Raw genomic sequence first — 24,482 nt, 5'->3', positions numbered from 1 at the left:
AGCTCCTATTACCAGTGCAAAATGCAATCTGGTGTGTATTGCTGAAGCGTTCTGTGCTTGGTTACACCTCACGTGTAACCTTTCCCACTGTCTTTGGCTCCACTTTGGCTTGGAGTTGCAACGCGAGTGAGCGGAGGCATCTCAGCTGCACCCAGGCACCGTATCCAGGAGACTGTCTCTAAGGCCTCTCCTTATCTTCAACAATGCAGTATCCCCCCTCAAAAAAGGTAATTCTGAAACTCTGCAAGGAGAAAAAAAAAAAAAAAAACCCTGAACCAAACTGATAACATCTTTTTCATGACATTTATATAATTGTTCTCATCAGAAATAATTTTCAGCCTACTACGAGAGATGTAACCCCTGTTCGGTAGCTAGGAAACAAAGGGAAAGCAGAAAGCAATTGCTCATTCAGTTAAACCTCCTGAACTTTGGAGCACAGCCAGGTGCATATAGATTTCATCAGAAAACATGCTCCTTTCTCAAAATGAAAAAATTACCTTTATACTTTCCTTTTAGTGTTTTTGGACAGAAACATGACATAGAGAAACTAGGGTTATCAGCTTTTCAATTGGGCAAAAACCAAGCTTAAATAAATTTTAAAGAGAAAGATAACTATTTTTTAATCTTTATCAATATTTTAACATTCCTACTTGAAGAAGAGGAAGGAAGAAAGGCTCAAAGGACATGAGATTAATTCAGTATTTGAAATAAAAAAAATCCATTAAAATAAATGAAACCGATTCTTACTCAGAAATTACTTTTTAACTGAAGAGTTATTTTTTCAGTTTAAGCTTGGCTTTTTTATAAACTATAAGATTTCCACCACTCTTGTTCAAAGAATTTTTTTGCCAATACATTTTGGGTGAGTAATTTTGTCCTATTTGATGATTCATACCTGTTCAGTGATGTGAAGCCACCTGCATTTCTAAGGTAAGAAAGCTTATCCCTTCCTATCTATCCCAATCTCATTTTCAGTGAGGTCCAGTCCTTCAGAGTGTTTAATTTCTTGCCTTTAGGATGTTTTTGCAGTCTCATGCATTGGATGGAAAAATCACAAATCTGGAGTTTTTTTACTGAGGTTTTTTACCTCATGACTTAAATTCAGCTGTAAATATTGCACCACAAGAGGCTCAGCTGGGTCCAACTGCCATGGCTTTGTGTCAGGGTCAATTCCCCAGCCCCGTCTGCTGGGGGTTCAGGAGCAGGACAGCAATCAGCGCTTCTGAGCTGCAAAACAAACTGAATTTAAAACTCCATAACTTGGCAGAAAGGACACAGCTTGGAAAAGCAGAGTTCGTGCTTGCAATTCCACTCACATCCTCCCCTGAGCTGATCACCTAACTCTGTCCTTCTGGGATAATTTCCTGCACACAGCCATGATGTGAGCCACAGTTTGAGGCAACATCTCTAAGAAATGAAATACAAAAGGGTATAAACAACTGGTCTTTATTCATCTTTTAAGTAACTTGTTTCTTACCTCTTGCTGTTTGCCCTGGACAGATGTTAACACATTGGTTCTCTGTTCTGCTGAAACAGCTTCATATTTTATTCTCTTGGGTTCCCACATATTATATTTTCTACACTTGTCCGAAAAAGTTACTTAATTTATCCTTTCAAAGCATCTGAACCAGCTTCATGTTTTGTTTGAGTCTGGATCTCTAGAGATGAAAAACATCCCCTTACACTATTATACCTCTCTTTGTTTCTACTTTCTAGGGGAGTTTAACAGGAAGAAATGTTTCAGACTTCATTACTTGTTGAAGCCTACAGAAAGCAAGTTGTATTTTTAGAGCAATAGAATTATTCTGGGCAGAGGGAGACTATATTGAGCAGACCTAGCCTAGATACATCCTAAAACAGCCTGGAAAGGATGTTCACAGCAAGGCAATAGAGGCTGGCTGCTTTCTGGGAGTCAGTTTACCTCTGCAACATAGTGATTTCTCATATCTCTCCTGTGCTTATTGCAAAACTTGGATCAAAAGGCTGTGCTCCAGGGAAATGCAAAGCTGAGGACCTTTGCCAGGGTAATTAATTTGTATTAATCTGAGCGCTTCATTTCAATAATGTTTTTCTCACTGCAAAATTAAAAAAAAAAAAATCAACAACAACAAAACCAAAAAACCACATTCAAAACCAGCAGGTCAGATGGTATAACAGCAATAGGCAGTCAGGACACAATTAGCAATTTTTGCATTTAGTATGAAACACACCTCCTTGCTTGCATGGTTACTAATTAAGCCACAGGAAGATAAAATGTAGTGCTTCTCCCATGTTTAATTGCATTGACATCTTCTTGTTAGGTGAACAACTGTAACATCAAAACGACATTTTGTGCCACATCCCTCTTTTGTTTTCCTTTTCCAGACAAGCCCACCGCCCTGGCTTTGCAGCCGGCCATCACTCCCGAGCTCGTGCAAGGCCGAGTCCACCTGAAGTGCAGCTACAGCCCCCCTGGCCCTGAGCCCCCGGTGCACTTCAGGGTGCTTTGGTCTCGCCTCTCCAGCCCTGGGAAGAGGGAGCAGATCCACCAGGAGACAACCCCGCAGCCGTTTTCCTACGTGGAGATGGACGGTGTGAATCTCCGCCTGGGAGACACGGTACCGCCAGCCGCCTCCAGCGGCACAGGGCACACACCCACAGGGATCAAACTCCACAGGGATCAAACTCCACGGGGATCAAACTCCTTCCCAAACCCTTGCTGTGCTTCCATTAGTGCTGCTCCTCGCTCCCTCTGCTTAGAGCTGCTGCCCAAAAAAGATCTGAGAATGCTCCACGGCAAGGTTATTTAATAACATTAACCGGGTTCAGGACCTGTAAAATTTCTATGAATTGCAGTGAGTTCTTGGAAGGTATTTTACCCCATTCTAAAGGCAAATTGAATATTTGCAGTCACATTACACCTTGAATGCTGTGAGGTTTGTATAAGTGGTGGGTACATGTGCCTGAGCCAATTTTTGCTTAGTATTTTTGTATCTTGAGGCAGTGAGATTTTGCAGCAGAGGCAGGCTCAGCTGCGTGCACTCAGTAATTTTTATATCCATGGACCAGAGACACAATAACATCTTTTCACAGGAAAAAAAAAAAATTATACATTTTAAAAGAGAGAGAGATTCATTTTATGGGTTTTTTTCTACGTTGTTCTGCCTCTCTGATTCCAAATTCCTGGTTCAATAGCATACTGAAAGATAGAGTTCATTACAAAACAATCTTTAAGAAGTATATTTGATGGCTTACACAGCAACAATGATCTGCTCTCAACAACAACAACAAAACAGAAACCAATACAGATGTGGGAAAAAAATGACTTGTGTATGAATTCATGGCCTTTTATGGTTCAGAAACAAGACTTCTAAATTTAAATTAGGTTCATAACTTTTACAGGCAGAGGGACATTAGTGATACTACAGCAAAAAGAATAAATAGGGACAATGTCCTGGTGTTAAAAGGGGGTTGGAAATAGTCTTGGTATTTTGCAGCTCTTCTTTGAGATCATGGAATCATGGAATATCAGCCCAAAGTTCATCGGGTCTAAAAGTTCAAGGTTCAAGGTTCATCTGGTCTAAATTTTCTTGGCAAAAGCATAGATGAGACAAGACAGCCCAGCACCCTTTCCTGCTGAACCTGAAGTGTCCAATGTAGGGAAATCCACCACTGCTGAGATTATTCCAATGGATAACTGTTCTCATTGTGAAAAAAATTCTTTTTGTGTTGAATCTGAATTTTCCTTCACCTTTTCCATGTTACTACTTTTAAAAAGGGACCCTCCATCTTTGAATCCACTCTTTAAAAGCTGGAACATGGTGATGAGGTTTCCCCCTAAGCTTCCTTTTATCAAGGCTGAATGAACCCAACCTTTCCATCACATGGCAGCTCCCCAGACATTGGCTCATCTTTGTGGCCCTTCCCTGAACCCTCTCCAGGCTGCCCACATGTTTTGTGTAGTGATGATACAAACTAAACACAATATTCCAGATGTGGCCTGAGAAATGCTGACTGAGATAGCAAATTCTTTAGCCCACTTCAGGATCTGACTGATGATGCCCTCACATGTTATAAAATGAGGCAGATAATTCTGCCAGTTTAAGACAAGTTTGTGCTATGAAGAGATATTCTCATCCAAATTATTTCACTTGCAATCATTTCAAATCTTGTTTTAACAATCCTAAGGGATTCAGAGAAAATATGGTTCTGTTAATAAGTAGCATTGCCAAATCTTTATAAGACTATTTTTATTGTATTGAGTTTCCAGTAAGCCCTTCTTTGTCCTCTGCTGAATCTACGTGTTTAATTTAGTGGGTTTAGTGAGACTAAAACATTCTCTTCCTTGTTAGGCTTCTTTAAAGGTCTTCATGGCCCATTAGACTAATTGTAATTATCCATAAATCATCAGGGGTGAAAACCAAGCAATGAAGCTGCAGCCGAGAATTCAGTTTTACAAAATAAAGATTTTACAAAAGCATTTCACTGTTTGCCATCCCAGTCTGGATGTCTAACAGGAGTCAAAAGGGAGAAGACTCTCACCTCCAGTGGTGTAAATCTGAAGAAATTTAGCACTTGTAGGGCTACCCTCGAGGAAAGATGCAGAGGGAAGAATATTGTCTCCATTAAAGGGAGGCCAGGTTCACACTGATATGAGAGGGGACACAATAAGTCAGGAGCACTTTCCAGTACTTTTCCCTCTTCCCATGCAGAGCCCAATGGTTGCATCCCCAAGGCTGTGCACTGCCAGGGTGCACAAGGGGCATTCAAGGCAGAATTTGTCCCTCAGGACATTTGGAAAACTGCTTGCCTTTTTTGAACCTTTTTAACTCCTAATCTCTACTTGCACAGTAACCTGCATTTGGTTCCACACATTCACGGCCTAAAATCAGCATCTTCTCTGTTCCTTTCTTGACAAAAAACCACAGCCAAGCAAGACTAATTTTTTTTACATCACTTTTTGGGTGGTTGATGTCAATGCTGTTCTTTGTAAAAACATCTCCAGGTAATAGGTCAGTCACATAATGGAATAGTTATTGATATATTTTAATACGCAGTCAAACCTTAGAGAAGAGTTGAGATTTAACAGCCAGCATTCCTGAACTTGTATTGACTAAACAGCCAGTTATTTTTTAATAGCCATCATGTGTCCTTTCTTCCCCCCATCTTTGGGTTCCAATTTTGTTATTTCAGACAGTAATGCTGGCAGCATAATGTTCATGAAACTATTGCAGTCTTAAATAAATCTATAACATGCCACTATTTCTCTATAAGCTCTGAAAGAAGCCTACTCCATCTGATATGAAAATCCTGGCATTCCTAAGCCTTATTTATGTGATAGTGACAGAGGTCATTTCATTCCTCGAGGCACAGCCATCTATAAATTATAGCAGCACACTGTGAGTAATGAGTTATGCTAAGAAAGAAAGGTGTTTAGAAGAAAACTGTGCAGATTTTGCTCAGCACAGCAATCCAAAAGTTCACATGGCGAGGAGCAATTGTCACCCTACATAAACCATGGTGCTCATTGTAAAATAAGAATGTTTAAGCAAAACCAGCCTTTCTGAGCTCTGTGATAGAAGTGGCTGCTTTGCATGGCACTCTGCAACAGAAGGAGATTATGCCCCAGCCAAAAAGACAGCAAATTTTTGCATCAATGTATAAAATAACTATTTTTCTATCACAAGGGAAAAAGTGTGAAATTTCATAGAGTGGTTTGGATTGGAAGAGAGCCCAAAGGTCATCCAGTTCCAACCCCCTCCAAGGGCAGGGACACCTGCTAGGCCAGGTTGCTCCAATCCCATCCCAGCTGGCCTTAAACACCTCCAGTGATGAAGCAAGAGACCTTACAGTCCTGTTGTTCTTGGTGCTGAAGAAAGCCAGGTCTTGCAGAGCACTCACACTTCATCTCTCAAGGAAAATAGGATTTTTGTCTTATTGCCAGCACTTCTAAGAGATGCCCCAGTTCAGCCCAGGGGAGAGAAGCAGCTCATTGCAGATGATGGATTCACTGCATTTATTGCAATTAGACAGAAAATCCTGGGCATAAATGTTAAATCATATTAAGTCTGTACCTATAGAAATACTCAAGCACTTGGAAGGCCATCTTGAGGGCTTGCCCCTTCTCCTCTCCCAGAGATAGTAAGGTTAAATCCTACAGACCCCCAGTCAGCACTGGCTCTCAGCATCTCCCCTTCATGCCCTTGGCTCAGCTCTCACTGACTCAGACTCTGTCACTGCCCAGCTCAGAGGTCTGCACCAGCATCTGGACTCCAAAGTGACAAAGTGGCATTTCCCCATCTTAAGTATTAATCCCCTTCCAGCCACTGGATTTGTCAAAATCAACAACAGGAATGGAAGACCTGCCTGTTTGTAGGTCACAGCTGAGTTTACAATTTCTTCCTTAACCTTCAGGTAGAATATGAGAAACATCCCCACAGAAACAGAACTCTAGGTGAACTTGAACAGAGATTTTAAAGCAGAAAGGGTCAGAGAGATGATGAGCAAAACTCTGCAGATGATAAAACACCTTCCTATTACCCTGGGAAAATTTCCTTCCTTAGCAGAATAATGACCCAGAGTCAGCTTCCCCACACTGCCTGGCCATTTGACTCCTGGGAAGAGCTGCCTTCCTCCTGTACAGCCAGCAGAAAGTGAGCAGAGCTGGGCTACCCACAGTGCCAGGTCACACAGCTGCACCTGCTCCCTCCTTCCACAGCCAACAGCCCCTCACAGGGAGTGATTTGTGTTCTAAAGCTGCAAGGTCTAGTTCATTAATTAAATCAAAGACAGACTCTCCCTACTTTCCCCTTCCTGCTAACCCTTCTGGAAAGCCTTCCCAGAGACTTTGTTCCTACCCCTTTCTGCAAATACCTACAGCCAGATCATTTTCTCAAGCTAATGAGAACTATTTTTCTTTTCTTCCTGCTTCCCTAGAAATGTCACCCCTCAGTTCTGCTCATCCTTTTCTCTTTTCATCAAGGCTGTAAACCACAGCTCCCTCCCAGCTCCCAGCAGAGTTTCTAACCCCAGCCCATTAGTGTTTAATGGAGAAGGCAATGGCAGCTGCAGTGCCCCACAGCCACCAGGACACACCTTTCACCTGGCCTGCTGATTCCCTGCCCAGGATTCCACCTGATTCCACCTTCAATCCAGGAGTATCACCCCAAGCCCTGCAGCCCCAGCCTGCTCTGACATGGGTGATACACCCACGGGAGGCTGGATCCAACCCCAGGACTAACATTCACCCTCAGACTGGCACCTGCAGCTCCAGACTGCCCTGCTGAGGGAATGGCCAGCAGGAGGGGACCCTAAGGGGCTCCTTATGGGGACAGGGGAGCTCCCCACAGCTGCCTTTGTTAACTGAACCCCTTCAAGAGCGCAGGGGGAGAGGCTGATGGAGAGGAGCCAGGCAAAGCTGGATCTGCTGGCAAACACCCCCATCCTTGCCCCAGCCTGGACCACCCACACCACATTCAGAATTGGTAAAGAGGAAAAGTGAAATTGAAGACATTATTGTCATCAAAGCGAGGAGAAACAATTGATTTGGAGGAAATCTGAATTCTGAAAGCTATATAGGGAAATACCCACATTTTAATGTGCAAGTTTAAGGAGAAATTTTCGGGGGATGGTGACAGGTCCTAGGATTAAAATATTCTCCTAAATTGTTTCACAGAACTAACTGATCCTCACCAAATTAATGACTGACTGCTGCTTTTAGCCAAAGAAGCCACTCATGTGGTTCATGTCAAAATGGGTACAACTCTGAGTCCATGGAAAGGGGAAATCTGCTCCAACATACATGAAAGGAGACACTTCTTATCTAAAAGAGCCTTTTTTGATAAGAGTTTTGTGCCTAGAATAAGTCTTCTGCCCTATGAGAAGTTTTGCTACACAGAGAAAAGAAAGAATCCCATGTTAAGAAGCAATCCAGTCATCCTGTCCAAGGGCACCTGTCCCTTTAAAAGAGATGATGAAAAAATAGAATTTGACTTTTTTTTTAACAGATCCAATGAGTTTGTGGAAAAATACTTCCTAACTTGTCACGGCCATCAGCATACTGCTGTCAGTGGTGCTTTTATCTCTTTGCTTTAAAAAGGCTGCATCCTGAGATGGGTGTAGGGGGGGAAGAGAAAAAGAGAAAGAAAAAGTTGATTACTGAAGTGCAGAAAAAAAGAGTTAGTATTTAGCTGAAGGCAAAAAAATCCCTCTTCCTTGGGATGACTATCATAATTATGTGACAAACTGTCAACCTGTAGCTCAGTATCTGATGAACATATCTGCTGATTGTGAGGTGTGCACCCAACAAGGGTGGGAATTATATAAAAGACAGAAATAAAATGTAAATTCTGATGGCTGTCCATACATTTTGAATTATTAAAGTTTGTGCTGACCTCCAAAAGCACTGAAGATTGAGCTGGATGGACTGATAGCCCACAGATATTTCTGTGTACCATTAGGGAGTAATTTTTTATTTGAGTGTTTGGTGCTTTATCTATAAAATATACCTCTAAAATATATAAGAGAGGAAATACAACGAGGCTGGGTTCTGGTATTTTCCAGAACATCACTTTGGGGAAGATCACCAGGCCATCCTCTGTCAGTGCTGGGCATCCCTGTGCCTGTCCCTGGCAGCTGCAGCTCCCTCCCTGGCACAAACACTCCCCGTGCTGGGCTCAGAGGGAATCTCACTGTGAACATTTTTGGTTAAAAGCACTGAAGCCAAAAGTGCAAACAGCCCAGTGAGAGCAAATACATCATCTGCAATGGGGGTCCGTGTGATCTGCTCAATGAGCTCTGCAAGGGGGTCAGTGCTGTTTGTTTTTTGGTAGGGGGAATATACTTTTTATCTGTTGTCACCACCTTGCCAGATCCTGATTTTGCAGACTCTCCCTGTGGCAGCAGCAGGAGAAGCTGCAGGAGCATGATCAACACTCACTCTCTGCCTTCCCAGCAGAAGAACTGTTTTGAAAAGTCTGTAAGCTGAACACGAGCCTTTAGGGAAGGATTGGAGATAATAAATATCTAATGATAACAGGGGCTTATTACCTTGAGGAGAAACAACTTGCTTCCCTTCAGAGGCAAGCTGGATAACTATGAAATATCTGAGGAATTTTAACTGTAAAGTGTCTCTGTGAGGTGAGATCTGTCTGTTTTTCCCCCAGTACACCCAGTATGACCTCAAGGCTTCCATCTTGTTAATGTAACAAATGACACCATTTTCACTGGGCCAAACTGTCTGGAGCTGTCTGCAAGAGAGTGAGAAAAATTGTGAAGGTAAAACCATCCCAAAAGGCACATAAGGCTGGGACGGAGCTGAACTGGAAATAATCCACTTGAAGAGCACAGAAAACACTTGTTTTTCCCCACAGCCCTACAAACGACCCCGTATTGCTGGTGGGGAATTTCCACTGTGCACAAATGAGGTGGGAAAGAGGATTCTTCATTTTGGAGGAAACTCATGACTAGATGGTAATGAGGAGGGACTTTTAGGGTGCTAAAAGAAATATTGCAGGCTGTTATATGGCTCATGACCACATGAATCTGGGAATATCCTGGTGCAGACCCTGCTTTGCAGGTACTGGTCATGAGGGTCATTCCTGAGCCAGCAGGTGAGAGCCACAAGCATCAGCATGGCCAGTGAGTGATGCAGGAAAATGTATCCAAAGGCATTTGTTATAATGGAAAATAAATTGGATTGGTCCAGTTCTTCCTTGTGGGTTACTTGAGGCTTAAAAAAGACAGCAGCTATAAATATGTCATCTGAGTATCTGGAATTTGATTTAATATGTCACAATCTGTTACTTCATTTCCAAGAAGACTTAAAAAAAAATATTCAGAACTACAGCTTCAGAGTCCATTGTCGTTTGCTTTAAGGAAAATTTCTGTATTTTAATCTTATGATCCTAGAAATGATTTTTGCAATTTGGTTTTTCTGAAACCAATGAAACATTAAGTTGGCAGATGGTGTGCAGGCTCAGCAGAGATAAAAGTTGTGTGGCTGTGCTAGGAATACAACACAAGTGTCCTGGTACATTGTGTTTGGAGGAGTTTTTTTTTATTTGGGTGAATTTTCTTATATTTTTAATGCAATATAAACCCTGTAGGCATATCTGCATCATCTCTTATAAAACCATAAGGAAAAAAAGAAGCTTCTCTTATTGCTGACAAAGTTTCTGAGACTGGATGACTGTCAAACAAATTTAAATTTTAAAATAAATTGCTTACAAATGTGGTACAGAGGGAAGATGCTTGATCCAGTGGACAGACTGGAATCTGGGATCCCAAGAGCAAATGTCTGAATTCTGACAGTGACATCTGTGAACAATGTAGTTTTTCCTTAGTAAAATGAGTCAAAATCACAAACCAGGGTGTTTAAAGAAGGAAGAAAAACACATTGTAAGAAGAAGAATACACGTCATGAGGATAAAGTGTTATTAATTGTTGAGACAAAAGCCATATTTCTTTGCTTATTAAATGCATCAAAAATTCTTCCAAATCTCAAAATTTACGTATAAATCTTCTCAAAGCCTAAATCCCCAAAATATATTTCAGCACTAGAATGAAAGCTTGAAAACTCTGAGCAAAAGTAAGATGCATAATTATACAAATGTTATTCAAGAAATGCTATAGCATGTGCTGTTTATTTGTTTATTACAGGTCTTTTGCACTGTCACAGCTTTTAGGAGGGGCTCTCCTGAGCAGCAGTCACTGCCTGAGGACAGCAAAGGTTTCTATGCTGGGATTAAGGTAACGCCCATGGCCCTGAGTCACTGCATGGGGAATATCTGAAAATCATGATGAAGAAACATAAATCCTGATGGTCACAAGCACAGTGCTCTTCACTGTGAGAAAATGGCTTTCAGTTTGTCTGTAAAACACCCTGGAGCACCACTGGCACTGTGTGCAGGTGTGGACACTGGTGTGCCACAAAGTATGGGCAAAGCTACGAGTGCTAGTAAATGTGCCCTGAACAGCTCTGGGGGTTTTGTGGGATGGGAAGACACTCTACAAACCTACAAACAAAGGATTGTTTATTTTTTTTAGTTGTAATTGTTTCATTACAATTCTGTTGTAACTAAACAAAGTGAAGACAAAATATTAATTTTTATCCATCATCTTGTTGCGGTCAGGCATTGCAAAACAGAAGTTGCTGAAGAGAAATTCACACTGAGTGCAAGGACCAGGTCTAATCCCACTCAAGGATTAAGCTGGCAGCCGGGCAGCCCGGGAGATTTTGGGATCTTCTGAGTATCCAAGTGTCATGCCTCTATCAAAGGGGTTTCAAACATCTGGCAGCCCATTCTGTGTGGTATCTGAAGAACAATTTCTGAGGAATTTTTTTAAATGTCAGAATTTTCCAGGGAGTGGAATTTCCCATTTGCAACCAGCCTTGAGTGCTGTTTCTGCTCTTTTCCCAGGACAATGGGCAGACAGAAAAGGCAGAACCCCAGCTCTCTGTCCCAGGGGCCGGGGTCTCCAAACCTGTAATATTTTATCTGCAAAGCAATTCTTCCTTCCATAGCAGGGAAGGGGAATTGGAGAAAACTTGCAATTATTTTGCACCTGGTGCAGACTACAAACATGGGGTCCATGACCATGAGGCTATGCCAGACTTTATGCCATGCTATTCCTCCTACTGCACTGGGGTAGGAGCTCCTTTACACCAGGGATATTAAAAATTAAATAAATTCCACAGTATTATTTTCAGGCTTAATAAAAGCTGGATTTCTGATTTGGAAATGAGAAGCAATTGAACATTATATATAGGAACTGCAAACATTTTCTTAATTGCCAAAAAATGTTAAAAGCAATTTTACCTTATAAAGTTGAAGATCGCTATTGCAAAATTTATTATTATTAAGGAGATTATGATAAAGATTATTATTATTTTGCAAGTAATATCTTAATAATTGGTTAAAACCACTTCAGACTTCACAGATGTCAGTGTTGCCTGATTAATCCGTCATCACTCTTGCCTGTCAAAATTATCTTAAAGTTGTTTTCTTATTTCCAGTTTTTACCAGAATCACTGGAAATTGCAGAGGATGGCAAGGAGCATGTTTTGACTGTCCTGAGCACAGTACCCATTGCCTGTCCTGGGCAGGATGATTCCTGTAAAATTACTTTGCAATTAAGTACTGAGGACTTGGGTAAGAGCTTTACATATTGACATCTAATCAATGTGATTGCTTTTTCTGTTATTTCGTTTACAATGAATTCTAATAGAAAATATCATATATAAATAATACCAAAGGGCAGAAGCCATAAAATCAGCAAACTAGGCCATATTTTTATCTGCAAAATAAACCAGCTGAATATATCTGACAGATTTTTGAGAGAAAAAAACCCCAAAGCCATAAATATGACTAGCAATAACCTGAACAGTAGTCTGTTGAGATTTATGGATGAAATAACTGAGAGTAGAAAAACTTATTTTAAATTCCAGGAGCGTAAAATTCCACTTTTAGGTTTTGGGTTCTTTTGTAGCAGGAATGTTCTTAGGTAGAATAATTTCATTAATTATCAATAAAAAGCTCCCCTGCAGATTTATTATTCAGTAAATGCATAGTGAAGCCTTTTTTCTTTCTTTTGCTGGGTTATAGTTTGTGTCTAACTTAATACAGAAGGAAAAAATCATTCTTGTGCTTATGTATTATTCTCTTTCTAAACATTTAGGGGTTTTTTATTTTGCTAACTTGAAAACATTGACAATGTCACTGAGAAAACTCTTGCCCTTTTATTCAGTAAATGCTGTCTTCAGGTCAGTCAGGTGGAATACTCATCCTGCCTAAGGGTGGCACGTGGGTATTTACTTTCCATTTGCACTAAATAAAACACCCAAGCTTTTTTATAGTAAGTCACTTATTTCTCTTCCATAAGTGACTCAATGAGAGAAATGTTTAGATAGGATTACAGCTGCAATTTCCCTACCCACAAAAAGCCAGCTCTAAAAAATGTTGACAAAATCCAGATAGGTCCTGATATATTTCTCTTTTTAATTCCCTTTCCAAGCTCTCCTCACCACCAGCCAAGTGCTTAGACAGAAGAAAGAAAAATAATTTAAATGGTATCATAACACAATGAACTTAAACTGAGCAGCACCTTATGGTTCCAGCAGCTGCGCTGGCTCTCGTGAGTGCAGTACTTTGCATTTCTCCATGGCTCAGTGCTGCTCTGTTCTACACACTGCTCTTGGCTTGGAGTCTGGGCTGCTCCATCAGGAAGGCATCTCTGAGCTCTTGGGAGTGGATTTCCTTGGATAGCCAGGAGGAGGAAAGGCTGCCTCACACTGAGGGACTGGGATGTCAGGGCTGGTGTGTGCTGGGACATCCCCACAGACCCCAAACAACTCAGACACTGAAGGTCAGACAGGAATTAGTCCCGGTAAAGGCCATTTGTTTAACTCACATTTTCTTAGGCTTCCACCAAGGCTTTCAGAGTCTCTCTGACACTGGGAGCGTGGGCCAGGAGCTCTCAGGTGGGGGAGGCTGAGCTCAGCACATTGGACTGGGACTGACCCCTCACCAAGGTCTCCTCCAGTCCCACAGTGAGCACTTGACTGGAAGAAAGAGAGGACGCAGGACTTGCAGAAGCAGCTCTATTTTCAAGCTGTCAATGGGCTTGATGTGTTGGTGCCAAGAGGTGCCAGGAGGAAGGCACAGCTCGTCCAATTAACTCATATTTGAAGGAAGTTGTCACTGAAGTGGAAAATTCCTGTTAGTTTCGATCAACTCATTTCTGCAGCTTAAGCTAAACCCAGCTCCAGCCCTGGGTTGCTCCATCCCGAGGCTGTTTCCTGGGATGACACTCGGGCTGTTATCTATTGAGCTATCTATATATACTTAAGGCTGAGGATCTGCTGCTGGGTGTCTGCACAACCACATTTGCTCTGAGCCTTTATTGTCTTTAGGCTCCATTAGTTTATCTGAAGGAGCACTGCGGGCTTCTGAAAAATGTGTGCTGGCCACAGTGCTGGAAATTAAAAATAAAAACCATTTTAGCTGCGATTCATTTATACCGAATAAATTAACTGACAAGCTCCTTGTCTGGCTGAATCCATATAACTACACTCTTGTGCTAATTATGTAGGGAATAAGTGATAAGAAAGCTAATTACAAGCACAGAAATATCTCTCCAAGTTCAGACAATATCATAATGAACGCCAAGGCACAGCAGAGCCACTGGAGTTTGGCTTCTGTTAAGTTTATCGCTACTATTTTGACAAGATGATTTTCTTTGATTTTAAACTTTTGTTCTGGGTTTTGAGCATAGCTCATGGGGCTGTAATGGCAGTAACTATTCCTCATGGAAACCTCCAATTTAATTGAATCAAGAACCTTGAAAATGAGCCAGGACTTTTCTATAAGATGTGATGTGAGGCAGCCTTTAAGGATTTGATATGAGAGATAAAATGCCATTAATATCTGTAGATTTTAGTTCAGTTCCCATAGTACTGCACAGGGTTAATATAAATTATATTTAATAAGATTTTTCTATAAGGGATAAGACAGTGATAATTTGATTGTGTTAGAAATGCCATCTTAAAATTCTTTAATGCCATCTCTAGAAATTATTAAGCAATTTTACAAGTGGGAACAATGGTATAAAAATCACTTATTTTAATATCAGAAAATCACTTGTTTTCATCTCAGATTGATTTTATGGCCACCATTTCTAGAACTTTATTCTTATCTGATGATAATTAGTGGTCTGGGACAGAAAACTAAGTATTCCTAAAGAAACACTGTAAGTCCTGAAATCAGCATTTGGATTCTGGCTGGCTTCAGCAGGACCAGTTTCATTTCCTACCAACCAAAGGATTCATGAAAGCTTGAGTGGCTTCTTGAGAACAAAATGCATACTGTATATAGTGCAGAGCAGGTGGCTCAGAACTAAATGCTATCATAATTCAGTGTGTGTAAGGGAAAACACACCTATGGAAATAAAAATCCAGGTTTTCCCTTCACCTGAGACCTCAGCAGAAAGGGTCAGGACCTGAGAGAAGGGGACACTGCCATTGTGGCTATGTGTGGAGGTCTCTTCAGGAAAGATATAATGTGCAGTGCCATTGTCACACTGATTTTGTCACCACACATCATTTCTCTACCCACCACAGATGCTGACATAACCAGTATCTCCATAGCTTATTATTTTTCCTCATTGTTTTTAGTGAATTTATCAGCACAATACTTCTGCAAAGGACACAAATAAAACTATCATCGTTTTACAGACTGGGAAGCAAAACACCATAATGTAACTAAGCCAAAAATTACAAATACAGACCTGCTGCATTTGCCTTGCAGTTGTGGATCCGTAGTTCACCAAAAACTTACTTGAGAACCCTCCCTTTTCACATCAAAACACCTGTTTATTTTAAATTAAATAACTCCCAGCAGACACCTCCTTATACTCCAGACAGTGAAAGATAATTGTTTTCCAGAACAGAGATTCATCTCTTTCTTTGTCATGAGAACGACTTGTCTTCATTCCCTGGGCATGGACCCATAAAGATAACACTGTCATCCCAGAAATATTAGCACCTGTGGAAAAATAGACACCACTGAGTTTTTAGAAAACTTTGGCGATAAAAAAGCAGCACAGTGAAGAGTGCAGAGGGATGCCAGATTCAGTCAGTCACAACTGTCTTCATGCAAAGCCCATCTGGTTCCAAGGTGTTTTGGTTTGAAAAAACAGGTGGCTGCTAAGGAAGGCAGGAGCCTTCCTTCAAATGGAAAATGTAAACCCCCTCCATCCAAATTATTATAATTTTGAAATTAGGGGGTTCTCAGGCAAAACATGGGAATAGGAATAACAGTTCTTTACTAGGACAATTAAAAAAGTACCAAATGCAATAGTAACAAAACAAAATAAAACAAAACAAACAAACAAAACCCCAAACAAAACAAAAAAATAAATAAAAGAAACACCAAACCACTGCCAGAGTCAGAACATGCCCTGATACCCTGTGGGTCAGGGTGGTGGCACAGCCCCATCCCATGGGGGCTCAGCCCTCCTGCAGTGCCAGCTGTGCTTCTGCTGGAGCAGGGATCCTGCACAAGGCTGGAGTTTTCCTCTGGAGCTCCAGGGCTGCTGGAGATGGGCCTGGTCTCCCTCTGGGAATGCAGGGCAGAAGAAAGCTGCTCCTCTGGGAATGCAGGGGGCAAAGGCTGCTGTGGTGTTCCAAATGCCAGATTATATCCAGGTGGGAATGCTTGGCTCCTCCCCTGGGCGGAGCATCTCCCCATGGGATTATGGAATTTTATCAGCCATGAACAGAAGAGATCTTGATTGGTCATGGAAGAGAAAAACTGCCCAATTATCAGAAGATAACTGCCCAGCTCTGACAGACAGGAATAGAATACACAGCCCAGCTAAATCTCTCAGCCTTGGACACAAGGCGTGTGTGTCCTGGAACGGGAAGCGTTTCTGTAGAACAGAGCACGGTACGGGCGGCACTTTGGGTGACTCCTGTCAGACTCTGTGCTGGTGTTCCCTGCAGGCAGCCAGGTCCCAGGGCCCCCAGACATCGCCCTCTCGGCCTGCCAGGTGGATCTGGTGCCGGAGCCGTGCTCGGGGAGCAGCTGTGCAGTGGCCACGGTGACAGTGACAGCCGTGACGGACTTCGCGCAGGATGGGACCCGCGTCAGCCGCGTCAGCGCTCGGCCCGCCGCGCCAAGGGATGGGCTCTGGAGGGCTCACACACCCAGGGATGTGAAGGTTAGGCCCTGAAATCAGTTGGAAAATGCAGCAAATCTAAATGAGAGGCTTTTCTTTTTATCTTTCTTTTTTTTTTCTTTTTATTTTTTCCTTTTTTTTTCCCAAAGAAAATAAAATTTTGGGGATGATTGCCATAATTATTTGGGCTGGAAGGGACCTTAAAGATCATCCGGTTCCAACCCCTGCCATGGGCAGGGACACCTGTCCCAAGTTGCTCCAAGCCCCATCCAACCTGGCCTTGGACACTGCCAGGGATGGGGCAGCCACAGCTTCTCTGGGCACTCTGTGCCTCACCAACCTCACAGACACAAATTTCTTCCTAATACCTAATCCAAATCTCTATCCTCTTCCGGATTAAAATTATTCCCTCTTGTCTGCCCAGGTAAAAAGCCCTTGTCCTTTTTTATAAGCCCTCTCTAAGTACTGAAAGGCCTCAATGTGTTCTCCTCAGAGCCTTCTCTTCTCCATGCTGAGAAAACAATACAGAACTGGCTTCTTTTTAAGGTTCTTAAACCAGAGATTACAGCTAATTCACCATCATGCACACACACTCATATTTTTTCTTGAAATTACAAATACTTTCATTAAAATATGAAGATGTATCAAGTGTGAAATTGAATAAATCAATTTTAATAACAAATTCCATTTATCTCTGTTAAAACTTGATATATGGAAGCATAATAGACGATACTTCGCTCCCCCCTATTTTTCCATTGCTGCTTTGTAGTTAATTAAAGGCCTTTATGTAACATAGTTCTTGCAACATAGCAAGAAAAAAATCCATGTATTAAAATCCACATAATCTTTAATCCTTCTGACTTGTTCAGATATTTTTGATTTATCTGAAAATTGAACAGAAATGGTGGCAGAACATCCTAACACATCTAGATACCTGTAAACAGGGTTTCCTCAGCAAACTTGTCGTGCCTCCCGCCAGGAATTGTGTCTTCTGCTGAAATCATGCAAGAAGGAACGGAGCAGGAAGGGCCACATGGATTTGTTTGTGCTAAACTTTTACTTAGGATGTGTGAGGCTGTGGAGAAAATGGGAGAATTCTGAGACACTTCATATCACACAGTAAATCCAAATGATACAGCTGACCCCATATCAAAAAGTTGTTCAAAGAGAAGTTCATTTTTTCAGTCCTCAAGACCATCATTCTAAAAGTTTGGTGTGCCAGACACAGGTGGGCATCTAAGTGTTTCTGTGTCATGGTTTAGGGGCATTTTGAAATACAGATGATGCATTGCTGCAGGTGAGGAATGTTGTCAGGAACTGAAGTTCTATCTTCACCCTCTAATTCATTTATTTAATTTCACCCCTGTTCCCAAAAGCCAAGTTCTGCCTTGTCACTGAAAGACTGCACAGGGATATAGCAGCCATCCTTCTTCCCTGCTCCATGGATCCTGGTAGAACTAACTGAAGTGCACCTCTGGGCTCCTCATGGGCAGCAGGGGAGCAAAGAATTAACAGCCCTGGCCAAGAAATCAGTCTGTCAGGATGGGTAATGGAAAACCATTGCACTCCATCACTCCCACCAATATCACTGGGAGCTCTTCATATCACAAATCACTACACAAGCCAGTCCTGCATTTTTGGGAGCTGGTCAGGAGAGCATTCAGCCATTAGAAAAACACCCTCTGGAGCAGACTTGGCAGTGTGGGCCCAGCTCTGCCTGAGATTCAGGTGTTAGAGCTGCAGAGCCCTGCCTGCACATCTGCTCCCTGCAGGGCACCAGGGCTCTCTCAGCTCCTCTGTGACCCTGCTGGTGCCCAAGGGCTGATGGAGGTGAAGATCTCTGCAGCTGCAGTAGGTCCTCTCCTGTTTCACCCACATACTTAAAGCAGTGTGATTTGGAGCCTCCTCATCAATATCTGATCAATATCCACATCAAACAGATAAATCAGCCATTCTGATGCTGTAACGGGAAATCTGAGGTCAAATCAGGGGACAGGCAGCTACTACTAAAACAAGCTAATGTTACTTAATTACAGCATACCTTTTTACCATACTTCAGGCATTAAAATTAGTACAATTTAATGAGCACTCTATTCTCCTGGTAATTTCAGTGAATGATCTGCTCCTTAGCAAAAAGTTCTAATAAAAAAAAAAAAAAAGACCTTTTACCAGATAAAGGAAGACATTGCATCAGGTGAACAGGAACACTTTGAACTCCCTCACTGGCTATGATTAAACACTGTTGTTTGAAAGCAAAGCCTATTTTGTGCCCATCTGCAATCATGTTTCAGAAGTCAGATTGTAGTTTGTACTTAACCCATGAATCCTGCCCCTCATGTTTTGTGAGGAGCAGTAATGAAGGAAAACTGCTGTGTAGACTGTATTCATTACACATTTCATTTTAACTAGGTCACAGTTCGAGACCTCCCAACAGGAAACTGCTACTCTTTCACGGATCCACACATTATCACATTTGATGGATGGTGAGTATTTTACTTTGAAATAATTTGGCTCAATTACTGCAGTTATCAGTTTCTGGATGTGGCATACATTTGGGTTTACATTAGAATATCAAAAATGCATTGAACAGGTTTGCTTACAATGAGGAATGTTCTCCTTCAACAGCACAAGTGCTTCCCTTCAGGCTGTGTACTCCTTTTAACAAAAGAACTAGAAATGGATTAATCTTTGAGGAGCTATGGGTTTGAATCTGAATAATTTTTACAAGACAAAGGTCAGGTTACAAAATGTTCTTCAAATAGAACCATCACTAGTGGCTTTGTGAGGGTGTCTGCACCACAAGTTGTTGTGTCAGTCACACCCCAGTGCCATCCAAGTGACACATTATGTCACCAGGGCAGCACAGCACTCAGGGACAGCCTTCCCAGGAGTTTAGCAACATCTGCTGCAAAGTCACTCATCAGAAGGATGCTCTTGATTTCTTCTGTTTCCAGAGCTGGTTTATGTCCAGCTGGAGTTGACGATCATAAACACGACCAAAAAAACCCATAAAGATAGCTCCAATGTCTCAGATAAAGAAGTGCAGAAATTATAAGTGTCAAATATAAGGAGAAGAATGCAAAAATAAAGTTGTACATCTTCCTGTAGTGTCCAGATGTCCTTCTGTATTACCCAGCAATGAGCTGTTTAAAGACTTACTGAGCCACAATGGTGCCTTTGTGTTTGACGGCCTGAACTGTACAGAACTTTTCCACATTCAACTCCCCTAATCATTCATGAATCTGTTTATCCCAGCTAATTGGCACCACTGAAAGTTTTTCAAATTTGCACCTGGCACATTTGATCCAATGTTGCAAATATTTCAGATGACATTCCAATTTTGTCATTCTGCCATTGACCTCCTGATAGCACAGACAATGACTTTGGGTGCACAGCATCCACAAGGACTTGGCAGGTGGGAATTTCTGCTATCCTGACATCCCAATTTCAGTCCAACATGCTCTGGAGGTGGCATCTGAAATTATATCAAAGCTGGAGAAATCTGTTGATGAAATGTGAGTAAGAAAGGGAATGACTCCGTTAAAGGTTACACTTCTGCTGCTAACAAAGATTTCACTTCAATTGGGCAGTCTGAGATAGGAAATTAGCTCTGCTTATCCATGGTTTCCCAGTCCCCTTTCTGCTTTGCTGAACAGCATTTAAATGTGGCCAGGAACTTATTCCATACAAGTTTGGGTGCTTTTCTTGCTTTGGAAGCTTCATTAGAGCTGCATGAGGTTCAAAGATATTCCCATACCTCATGTAGCTGCAATTATTTCAGCTCTGGGATGTTAAACTAGATCAGAGTATTATTTCAAACCTCTCCATACATTTATATTCTAAAATACTCCCTTTTGATTTAGGGCTGGGAACAGGCAGTGATCTGTCAGACTGTTGTGTTTAGGGAGTTACAAATAGCTGAAAAGTACCTCTTGGAATGGGGACACCCTTCCGGCCATGTAGCACATTTTTACATTGCTTCCGTGGGAGAAAAAAAGGTCTAAAACCAAATAAAGCAATTTTATTTGAAGAACTAATTTTTTAATCCTATTGTTGATATCACACAGAAATGCTTCTGAGCAATTTATGTTCTGTTTTGGCCCAGGGAGTTTGGAAAAGCCCATCAGTCTGTGTCATCCTGCCTCAGAGTCACACAGACTGGAAAGAGGAAAAAACCAGGATCAGCTTGGCCCCTCAAAAGCTGCACGTTTTTCCTTGTGGACAGACATTCATCACTGCTCTGTCCAGTGCAGCTTTAAATGAGCCACGCTGATGGGGCTTCGTCCATCTCAATAACTAGGTTATTTCCCTAAGATGTATCACTTCTTGATATTCAGCCAAGTTTCTTACCCATCATTTCACAGTCCCATTACTCCTACTTATATTCCCATTTATTATTGTAAATAATTTCTCTTTCAATTATTATAATGATTAGGCTACCTTATTACACATCAGTTAAGCAACTTCTCTAACTGCCTATCCAAAAAAATGTTACCACGTTAGCAAATTATTTTAAAGCTCCGTCTTTAAGGAGTGAGGAAAGCAATTCCTGCTTCTGTCCTGGTACAAAAGTACAATCTGAAGGCAAAGGCTGACTCAGAGATCTGGAAGGGAAGCATTCCCATCTTTTCATGGAAGGGAATGTCATGGGAAAATGTGTTTGGAATGAGAACGTTTTCGAGGTTTCAAAATGTAAACTACAATCATCAAAAATTTAAAATTTAACTTCAATAAAAATAGCTATTTGAATTAATTTGGAAAATTGAAAAATAGTACAAAAATCAAAAGACTGGAAGTGTTTTTCTTATTGGCAGTACAATTTCCTTACTGAAATGGCCACTTCCAATGTAATTTTAACTTCTATTGTGATGTTTCCAATGGTTTTAATCTGACACAGTGAGCTCACGTTACATCTGAGGTAGTCAGCTATTCATTAGACAACTGAAATACCCGACTCCCACTCCTTAATAACACTCCCCTTTGCTGTGCCTCCTGCTAATATGTGTCTGTAGGAATATTTATCTTGTAATCTTTTCATTCTTTTCACCAAAGGCAGTGACTGAAAATCAAAGAAGAATGTGTCATATTTTACAGCATAAGCACAATCAATTTGTGTATATTGGAGCGTAGATGTGAAATAACGTTAATTATGCCAGCTAAAATCCAGAGAGAGCACTTCCTTTTATAGCAAAGTACCTTCTAAATTAAACAAATGTGAAAGCCTGGTAAAGCAAAAGTATAGCCCTCATTACTGGTTATGGCACATTATAAATATAAAAGCTTTTCATGCCATAAATCGCAGATTCTTAAATATGAAGTACTAGCTTAAAACTAAATATGCAGAAAATCCTTTTAGGGCAAAGTAAAAAGGGGAATTTCTTTTGATTGGGGAACTATATACATCATTTATGTTATTTTGCATTTTACCTAACCAAAAAAGGTTAAAAGATTTTTCAGATTTCTCAAAAATTTACACTAATCCATATTATCCCATCAATATTATCTCCAAGGAAATGGCACCATTTGCTGGTTGGCTTTAATGGCTTTCATCATAGGAGCCCTAGCTAAGTTCTGGGCATGAGTAGCCCTGCCAGGTGCTGGGGTTTTGATAGTCTGCAGCAGTTTAGGTGTCCCCAGGCATCCAGTGCCTGCTGAATATAACCCAACATCTGCTCTGAGAGCATCATGATGGGATGAACACTCTGAAAGCAGAGAATGTCCTTCAGCATCACCCAGCTCTTCATAGGGTCAAGCCTACCATGAAATAGTTCCTAGTAGCAAAGAAAGAAGGAGCCTGGAGTGCCATGCCAACAAATCAAATCCTTTGTTGGCAAAGCTGTTGTGGAAGATCTTCAGGAATGACCACAAAAACCACTGAATAAATACAAAGGTAAAGTGCAGCTCAGTGAAGTGGAAGTGCAGGGTGTGAGTTAATTGAACACTACTAGGGAGTAGTAGTTTACATATGTCTATATCCCCTTCTGTTATGATTTATTTACCCCGTCTCTTATGATTGACCAACAGAAATTATTCCTATAGAAGCTCACTGCCATAACTAAACAGGAGAGTTTTATAATTACTGGATAAAGAGCATAACTCGAGCTGTGACTTTGTGCCAGGACAAGAACTTGCTTCCCCCTTGGAAAACAATCTAAGCACACAGAGGGGCTGAAGACTGTCAGGGGAGCAGGGTGGGGAAGGCACTGTGAAGGCAGATTTACACACAAGCAGTGGTGGATGGCTCACAAGGAACATGCAGAATTCCCCTGTGCAAGAGCTGCTCTAAGCCTACTTCAGGCTTTTAGTACTACAGGCAACTCCAAGGTTGTCCAAGGAATCATTATCACAATTACAGTTGTACAAACAGCACAAAAGTTTACCTGACTACATCCAATTATCCATTCAACTGACTTGAGGGCGCCTGAAAGCTCTAATTTAGGCATGGTGCAGGTTTGTGCTGTGCAATCTATGCCATGACTTAATTGAAGGACTCAGAGTGACTTCCAGGAGGGTTGGATTGGGTCCACTGTCAGTGATTATTAAGCAATAAATAGCTCCCCTGACTGCAATGACATTTATACGCATATGCAAAAAGAGCCTTCCTTTACCAGACAGAGATTATTCGTCTGGGTACAGCCAATCTGATCCCTGATTTCCCATCAGCCTCCTCAAACACCTCTCCTTCTAAGCCGATCCTGTAGAAGGAAACTGTGGAAGGTGCTCTCCTAAAATATCCTCTTTCTCCCCCACAAAGACATCCAAATGGAGCGAGTACTAGAGGTTTAAAGAGATTATCTATTTTCTATGTTGTCCTTAGTTCTGATCAATCCTACCAGCAGCATCTATGCAGTGTAACACAGGATTTATATGTCTGATTAGAAAATAGGATGAAACAGAACCATTCAAAACCTTATCACTTTATGGCCAACCTAAGTTTTTCAAGATGAAAGATAAAGTCAGATGTGTTTTCTGTGAGAGAAAAGGAGCTGGAGTTTAAATTTTTTACTGTGTTTTAAGCTACAAAGTTATCTATTGCTTTTTTTTCTGAAGAAGAGAAAAACACAGAAATATACATGAAAAAGTCACAGTTCACAAGCCATTTGTTCCTCTGGTTAAGAAGCATTAATGGCCTGAAACAATGTGGATGTTTGTATGCCACTGTTTAAAAAAATAATCCTGTCATTTAGCAGAAGCATTTTATACATTCCTTTTAATGTTTTTTTATAGTAGAAAATAATAAAGCTTATTATTATAAGCCTATAGTTTAGTTTCCCTATTAGTTAATTTCATAAAAATTGAGTTTAAAACTAATCACAGTGCCTTAAAAGAAAGCAGAATAATCCATTGTTTTTAAAGATGGAAGCTGTTGGATTATAGGAAGAAAATATCAACAACATATATTAAGTATATGGCTACTATTTCCTTTTATATAACAGAATAAAATAGAGTGAGAATGAGACAAGTTTATGGGGTGAGAGCACAAAGAACAAGCAGAAGAGGGTCCTCTCACAGGCTTCTGCTGTGGAAACCACAGAGGTTCCAGACAGTTCATGCAGAGGCCTTGCAACCTTGCAAACTTATAGAAGTATCCTGCTCTTGTCTCGCCCAGACAGAGAAGGGATGTTCCTTACAGAAAAGAATGAAAGTCCTAAATTGTTCCCCACGCTGATTACTGATCCATCGAGTGTGAAAGTTGTGCTAGGGGAAAGTCATTGAGGGGGAGGAACAGACTTCATTTTAAGTGGCTTTCAGCAGAATCCCAGATTTTCACAGGAAGCCTTTACCTAGCTACAGCCAGACTTGTAAAATTCGCTGATTAGTCACAG

At 41.2% G+C, this 24,482-nt stretch overlaps 1 protein-coding gene and 1 long non-coding RNA gene across 7 annotated transcripts in view; one reads left to right on the top strand and one right to left on the bottom strand.

Annotated features, from left to right (window-relative positions):
* LOC135309226 (von Willebrand factor D and EGF domain-containing protein-like) overlaps positions 1-24,482 on the top strand; it is a 170,004-nt gene that overhangs the window by 47,362 nt on the left and 98,160 nt on the right. The window contains exons 4-8 of the mRNA XM_064435263.1: positions 2,365-2,597; positions 10,639-10,728; positions 11,996-12,131; positions 16,481-16,698; positions 19,066-19,139. Coding sequence (XP_064291333.1) covers positions 2,365-2,597; positions 10,639-10,728; positions 11,996-12,131; positions 16,481-16,698; positions 19,066-19,139 — 751 coding nt within the window. The remainder of the gene's footprint in view (positions 1-2,364; positions 2,598-10,638; positions 10,729-11,995; positions 12,132-16,480; positions 16,699-19,065; positions 19,140-24,482) is intronic.
* The window catches only part of LOC135309228 (uncharacterized), a 217,214-nt gene continuing 203,329 nt past the window's right edge, over positions 10,598-24,482 (bottom strand). For 4 of the 6 annotated variants that reach the window (XR_010369518.1, XR_010369521.1, XR_010369516.1 and 1 more), the window contains 2 exons: positions 17,591-17,731; positions 15,329-15,521 (listed from right to left, as the gene is read on the bottom strand). This is a non-coding gene — a long non-coding RNA (uncharacterized LOC135309228). Of the gene's footprint in view, positions 13,954-15,264; positions 15,522-16,634; positions 16,707-17,590; positions 17,732-24,482 lie in introns of those variants that run through there. The other 2 variants (XR_010369519.1, XR_010369520.1) reach the window with 2 other exon arrangements.

This window comes from Passer domesticus, chromosome 10 (assembly GCF_036417665.1).
Source record: "Passer domesticus isolate bPasDom1 chromosome 10, bPasDom1.hap1, whole genome shotgun sequence".
Lineage (NCBI taxonomy): Eukaryota > Metazoa > Chordata > Aves > Passeriformes > Passeridae > Passer > Passer domesticus.
The sequence above is the reverse complement of the archived record's forward strand: the minus strand, read 5'-3'. Positions and strand labels throughout refer to the sequence as shown.